This window comes from Penaeus monodon, chromosome 35 (genome assembly GCF_015228065.2).
Source record: "Penaeus monodon isolate SGIC_2016 chromosome 35, NSTDA_Pmon_1, whole genome shotgun sequence".
Taxonomy (NCBI): Eukaryota; Metazoa; Arthropoda; class Malacostraca; order Decapoda; family Penaeidae; genus Penaeus; species Penaeus monodon.
In genome coordinates, this window is record NC_051420.1 from 23,354,923 (window position 1) to 23,362,422 (window position 7,500).

At 37.2% G+C, this 7,500-nt stretch overlaps 2 protein-coding genes across 3 annotated transcripts in view; one reads left to right on the plus strand and one right to left on the minus strand.

Annotated features, from left to right (window-relative positions):
• Positions 1–4,224, plus strand: part of LOC119595120 (nudix hydrolase 20, chloroplastic-like) — a 17,206-nt gene extending 12,982 nt beyond the window's left edge. Inside the window, exons 2-6 of one of the 2 annotated variants that reach the window (XM_037944274.1) lie at positions 1,383–1,528; positions 1,901–2,063; positions 2,348–2,594; positions 3,132–3,261; positions 3,552–4,224. In XM_037944274.1, coding sequence (XP_037800202.1) covers positions 1,383–1,528; positions 1,901–2,063; positions 2,348–2,594; positions 3,132–3,261; positions 3,552–3,770 — 905 coding nt within the window. In that variant the 3' untranslated portion in view covers positions 3,771–4,224. Of the gene's footprint in view, positions 1–1,382; positions 1,529–1,897; positions 2,064–2,347; positions 2,595–3,131; positions 3,262–3,551 lie in introns of both variants that reach the window. The other variant, XM_037944273.1, reaches the window with a different exon arrangement.
• A 1,428-nt stretch (positions 4,225–5,652) lies between these two features.
• Positions 5,653–7,500, minus strand: part of LOC119595270 (eukaryotic translation initiation factor 3 subunit L-like) — a 24,833-nt gene continuing 22,985 nt past the window's right edge. The window contains exon 15 of the mRNA XM_037944428.1: positions 5,653–6,080. Within this exon, the coding sequence (XP_037800356.1) occupies positions 5,946–6,080 (135 nt within the window). The 3' untranslated portion in view covers positions 5,653–5,945. The remainder of the gene's footprint in view (positions 6,081–7,500) is intronic.

Consider the following 7,500-nt stretch of genomic DNA (forward strand, 5'->3'; position numbering starts at 1 on the left):
TATTAGTAAATTGCAATAGCAACAGAGTATAGACAAGGGCGTTACATGAATACCAGATCATGGAGTATGCAGCTCTGCTAATAATGCACTGCGGACACGACACATGGTTGCTATGCCTCGCTTAGGTATGGTCGTCATCGCTGTGGGCAGAGGGATGCGTGCGTAAAGGGATTGTATGCGATTATAGAGAGCTATCGAATCCTGGCTTTTGGTAAGCGTGTGAATGAGAATAATTCCACAATATAATGTAGTTTATACTTTAATTTACATCTTCGTAAGAATGTATAGATTAAAATACCGCATTTGACTTCATTTAAGAAGCACATACGAAAAGAAGGCTAAAGCAATCACCCAGACTCTGCTGAAGTGGGAGTGTGCAAAACATGCCCGTGCGTCTTATCTACCGTCACATTCGGTACACACCTGGCCTTCAGCAGTTACTGGCTTTCAACCCTTTTACATTTGTCACAATCCGGCTTTGTAAAGGGCCGGTGGTTACAACAAGCCAAACGGATTACATTAAAAGACGCGCTCACTTTAATGCAACCTTGACTCATCCTCCTTTCATCATATTTCTGTTTGTAATTCTATTTCCCTTGCGGATGCTCCTCTTGCCTCTCCCACGGATGGTCGTCATGGTAACAAGATTCTTCACTGGGCTTCCCTGACGAATCGTTAATCGTTGCCAGCCCTTTTCGCAACAGTCTATCCGTTATCTGGGATATTCTTTCTACTTTTCGTCATTTTCATTTTCTTCGTTTTCTTTTTTCTTGGTTCTCTTTTCCTTCTCCTTCTTCTTCAGTTCTTACAATTAGTACCACTTCCTTCTTTCTTTCTTTTTCTTCTACTTTTTTTTCTTCTAATTGTCGTCATCAATATTACCATCATTATTTATTATGAGTATTAGTATAACACTAATATGGACACACACACACACACACACACACACACACACACACACACACACACACACACACACACACACACACACACACACACACACACACACACACACACACACACACACACACACGCGTCACACTTGGAATGCAAGTCGCAGCTCAGAAATGCCCACATTCTCTGGCAAACTCTCTTGTTGACAATACCTATCTGGCTCAAAGAAGTCGTGTTCGGGTGTATACATGTTTCCTCTCTCCTACTTTTCTCTCTGTAAAAATCGTGGACTAAAACGGATGTTTTGAAATATAAATTGGAAAATATGAAGAATGTTCTACATAGAAGTAGGTAAAAATCTGTGATGAAGCGATGAAAATTTTTATAAATCGCCGTATTATGAGCAATAAGGGGGTAAAGGGGAATTCTTCGCGTAATATTAGAGCTTACGATAAGAACTAAGAGTGACAATTCCCGTCGTCTTCCAGGTTTGGTTAGCGTGCAGGGGGAGTGTCGGCCATTGATTACCTGTGGCAGACAGGTCGGAATCATTAGACCAGATGTCGCCTGCTGTCTTCTGGACTACCCACAGGTCTTCACTGCCACGCCTGATGCTTTCATTATCAATCCGCAAGGTAGGTTGGCTTTGTGATACCATGTAATGGGTATAGGTATATATGAACGCTAAATTGTATTTGTATATCATATGCACACGCAGACAATAACACACAGACACAAAAATCACAAAAACACACACACACACACACACACACACACACACACACACACACACACACACACACACACACACACACACACACACACAACACACACACACACACACACACACACACACACACACACACACACACACACACACACACACACACACACACACACACACACACACAAAGTAACACATACATAAACACACGCATAATCGTTATGGTCACTCGAGTGGCATATTTGTTTCCTGGCTATGAAGAGCCCAGCCTTTCCTTCACAGCTGAGCTCCTACGCATCGAGATCCAGCGCCCTCGACTACGTGCTGCGCGACCTCCGGGCCAAGAACGTGCTGGCGGCCCTCCGCGGGTGGCGCGAGGAGTGCTTCAACGTGTGGGCCGATTTCGGGGCCGAACCGCTCTTCAAGATCGAAAGGTCTGCGGCGAGTAAGTATTGATTTATTTATTAGTATTATCGTTTTGATTTATTTTTATTCCTTTTACATGTGAAGATTCCACGTTTCCATTATGTGCTGATCTTTAAACACACATACGAAACATAAAAGGACTAATTTGGTTTTAAACTTGTGTCACTTTTTTGTAGTAGACTATGAATATTTTCTGTTAGTTTTATACAGTGTTTACATATGGACAGAGTCAGTCGAATAAAATCGATAATTAATGAAAAACAACAAAGAAAACTTTAGTAACTTTTTGATACATTTCCTCAGCGGTATTGGGCGTCAGGGCGTATGGTGTTCACGTGACAGGTTACACATATCGAGATGGCAAGATGATGATATGGTTGCAGAAAAGGTCAATAGATAAGCCTACATACCCCGGCATGATGGACACTATGGTCGGCGGTGGCCTTACAGCAGGACTGAAACCTTCCGATGTGTATGTAAAGGAAGCCTATGAGGAGGCTTCCCTCCCGGAACACCTGCTCAAGAATGGCCGTCAGGCGGGAACGGTCTCGTAAGTTCACTGGAATTTTCGGTTTCCCTTTTGTGGGAATAAACGTCACGATATATAACGTCGCTAGTCGTTATAATATATAAATATATATATATATATATATATATATATATATATATATATATATATATATATATATATATATATTACACACACACACACACACACACACACACACACACACACACACACACACACACACACACACACACACACACACACACACACACACACACACACACACACACACACACACACACACACACACACACACACACACACAGAGATATATATATATATATATATATATATATATATATATATATATATATATATATATATATATATATATATATATATATATATATATATGTGTGTGTGTGTGTGTGTGTGTGTGTGTGTGTGTGTGTATTACACATATATGTAATACATTCTATATATTTATATAAAGAATGAGCGACATTGGTAGCTCTTTATGACAGGGAGCTTGATTAAGAAATACACGGACAGTTATATAGTGCTTTTATTTTGATACAGATTTTTCACGGAGTCTGAGCGCGGCCTCCATGCCAACACAGAGTTTGTGTACGATATTGAACTCCCTTCTGACTTCACCCCGTGCAATAATGATGGAGAAGTAGAGGGCTTTGAATGCATTCCAGTTGAGGTTGGTTACTATGGCTCTTGCTTATTTCCTTTCCGTCTTTTTTTCCTTTCTGTCTCTGTCTCTGTCTCTGTCTCTGTCTCTGTCTCTGTCTCTGTCTCTGTCTCTCTCTTTCTTTCTCCCTGTCCCTCTCACCCTCTCTCTTTTCCTTTCCCTCTCACTTCTCTCTTTCCCTCTCCCTCTCCCTCTCCCTCTCCCTTTCCATCTCACTCCATAAACCTAATTCAAACAAAATTTCAAAAACATAAACCTACTCCAAGATTCACCCCCACCACTCACTCTCTCTCCCACAGGAACTCCTCGAAAGGGCTACATCCAGCAAATACAAGTTGACATCCGTACCAGTAGCTGTGGATTTCTTAGTTCGGCATAGTTACATCACCCCAGAAACTGAAAAGGAATTCCCTACACTCATGGAGTTCTTACATGTCCCACTAAATCAGTTGTACCGAAGATGGCCACATAGCAGGTTCCAGGCCTCCCCTACCCCTTCACTTATTACAGATGTTTGAGTGTGGACTTTGTGGATAGATGTTTGAGGGAATAAAGTAAAGTACTAATTTATGTTGGTAATTTCAATGTGGATTTTCTCTGGATTTTTATATTTTTATTCTTACTTCTTTGGTTAGAAAGGTGAAATCAAAATAACATAGACCAAGAGCAGTAGCTGTAAGTTTTATTACAGTGTTAGTTCATCTTTTGGCTGTAGATTTGTTTTCCAAAATTATTTCTCTAAAAAAAAAACCAGTTCCTTTTTTCTTACAACTTTATAAACTAATTTTGATATTTTTTTTATATGACAATGAAATATAGTTCAATAAATATAGTTTGTAATGTGTAAAAATATATATAAAAGGAATATTTTAGTAGAAATTGCCAAGTACTTCAAAGTGTTTAAATATGCCACAAGATGGGAAGAAAAGGGTACCAAAATATCTATTAAAAAGGTTATGAGTGAAATTAACAATATATATATATATATATATATATATATATATATATATATATATATATATATATATATATATATATATATATATATATATATGAATGATTAGTAAAAATGATGATGTTATACCATAAGTGGTTTCTTTTATTTTAATTATCTGAAGTATAAGAGCATCAATTCCCTGCTTGTCTGTAAACTTTTGCATGCTCCTCAGTTGCATACTTAATTGCTTCTATCTGATGTGTCCCCTTTAACCCAAATGTGCTCAGAATAACATGATATACATGTCATGTATACTATGATTTTAGTTTATTAATTGTATTTACTGGCTCCACAAGTACTTATTTACCAAGAAGTTAATTACAAGTCCCAACTGTCTCACCTGCTCACCCTTTTCCTTGATTCTCTTTTATTTCTGCTATTAGTATATTAAAATGCATTATAATAAACACCATGTAAATGATGACAATAACAGTATTGAACAGTATTGACACTAACAGCATTAGAAAAAAATCAAGGAATAAGGAAATCAGGTGAAGTCGCTAATCAACTTCCAGGGTAAGGAACACTTACAGAGCCACATGTGTGCACCATAATTCAGAAAAAAAATACAGTGGAAATTACATGTACCTGCAGTTAATGGGTTAAGTCTAAGTATCAGTAGTTTAGCTTTATATTAAGCAACTTAAAAATATGCATGTATATTGATGTATGTAATAACTTTTTTTCTTCTGTCAAAAAGTTATGTTTGTTGTAAAATATGAATTGATAATTATATATTACAGGAAACTAGAACAATCTTTACAGTATACACATGGATCTCTCCCAACTGTACTGTGGAGTTCTGTTCATTTTCTTCAAATATGAAATAACCTTTTCTCATATTTAGTTATACCTTCATTTCATTCTATTTCTCCAAAAGTGCTTCAGCTGTGACTTTAAATAAAATGGATACCATTTTTTATTGGCAGACTTCATTCTCTGGGTCTCATTGTCTCTTTACATTGTATAGTGCCAAGGCAGTGTTTAGAGATGAGGATGAGTTTTAGACTCCAATATTATGACATTGGATCATTTTTTTTACTATAGCACCTGGATTTTTTCTTTTTTGCTTTCCTTTTTTTGGTTAATTCAACCAGACTATCTGTAACGATCTCATCTTTGCCTTTACTTTTATATATGTGAAAATCTCACTGGCAATGGCAAAAGTTGGTCAAATCTTTACATAACTACAGTATCTTATTGTGATAAAAACTAGACAAGTAAGTAGCTATAGATTCAGACATTTTAGTTTTGTGTGGGGCACAGAGTTGTACTCTTGTTTGTTATTTTGTAAATAAAAATCTTGAAGTACATATTTTTAATAAAGAATCATATTGCTGTATTTTTTTTATTTCTCCGGCTTTTGATGACAAAAAAAAAAAAAAGATTATCAAACAAAAATATACCACTGGTCTTTTTATTTTTCACTGATGTTACATGGAAAAAATACAGACTTCTCCTGAACTGGTTTGCCACTTGTGAGAGAAACAGTTATAGAAATAATAAATCATTCATCACAAACATATAATTTAGAGAAATAATTATGATGTAAAAGGATAAGAAAAAATAAAAAGTCTCTCCAACCATTTCTCTTTAAAATATCAAATTATAAAATGTGTCAAACCAGTAAATAGGTTATTCCTAGCTCACCACAATCTGTGTGTACTTTCCTTTTTGTATAGAGGGAAAACACCAATCACACCTTCACCTTTGTGAGGGACCTGTTGACCTCTTCCAGTTTGTGAATTTGGCGAATGAAGAAATCTCCATATCGCTGAGCGACCTTGGTGTCAGCAATATGAATCATGTTCTTATCTATGAAGAAGTCCACCTGCAAAAGATTTTATTTTCTTAAAAATGAAGTATAAAGTGTCATATAGACACTTTAAAATGGTTAAGAGTTCATGTTTCAAAACTATAATGGAAAACAATTCACAAAAATCATATACTGAGGTTTCCATTTTTTGAATCATCAGCAGTCTAACGCTCAATTAACCCCTTTCTCCCGGGTAGCAGAAATCCCTGAGAGTAATTAAACTGGTGATATCTGGCAACGGCCAGACAGTGGGCACAGGAGTGCGCTACGTGAAGCCAAACGTCCCACTCGACGCACTCTGGCGTGTCACCGCACGTACACGCTTACCCCACCAACCAAGCAGTATGCTATGACACCATATCACATGACCTGGCAGTAATGAGTTAAAAGCAAGACTTGTTTTAATAATGTTGTGTCTATTTTAACCCCTACAATCCAGATGATATGACCATCACATCATAAAATTGTGTTTGTGGGGCAGGTGAGGTGAACACACCATCCTGAGAAAATCTGGCTGAAGAACAGAGTGACAACAACTTGCCATCATGAGAATTTCAGCTGAAGGCAGGGGTGGTAGGAATGACATGCCACAAGTGCATAAAGCTCTTGGAGGTGATTAGACTCATTTGGAGTTTAGGATGGGGCTTTGGCATTATTTCCACTGATAAATATGTGTGGAGCCATGAGCCATGACCGGAAGAGCACCAGCTCCTGGAAGGAAGCTATTTCCATGTTCAGGATTTTATTCCTGGCCGCCATAGCTAGAAAACTGATTATATAAAAAAATAGTAATAATAAAATAAAATTAAAAAACACAAATAACAAAATGTTACTTATTGTTATTATTATTGCACTGTGTTATGGACTAGCTCAAGATATTGAGTCTGGGCAAGGAAAACAGTCAACTATCATCTGGATAAAACAAACAAAATGACAAATATGGATATTGCAAAATGACAAAAAAGCTAAAAATGCTTATCTAAAAAGGGAGAAAATAACACTGAAAAGGGGTATTCATGCACCCCAACCTACAAGCCACACACCTATCAGAGCCTGTATTCTGTGCCATGTGCAGTCAGTGAAGCATCCGGATCCAATGGGCTTAAGCCATCTACAATGGGTAACTATGAATGAAAAACACCCTAATTTCCAGGTGATAGCTCTAGTAAGAACCTGTTGCTGGGGATGCATATGTGAAGCACACACAACAGGCAATGTAATTGAAGTGTAAATCAAGAACACAAGTGTCTTGTACATGAGACTTTAGCTACTATAGGTTTTTTGGCCATCTGATCAGTGAGATGCCTATCATTGTTGGGTTAATGTATCAAATACACTAGAGTATCAGAAACACTTTTAAAAAATCTAATACACCCAAATCACCAAATTATATCTGTGGCCAAGAACCAAATACATTAGGTACTCTGTCAAAATA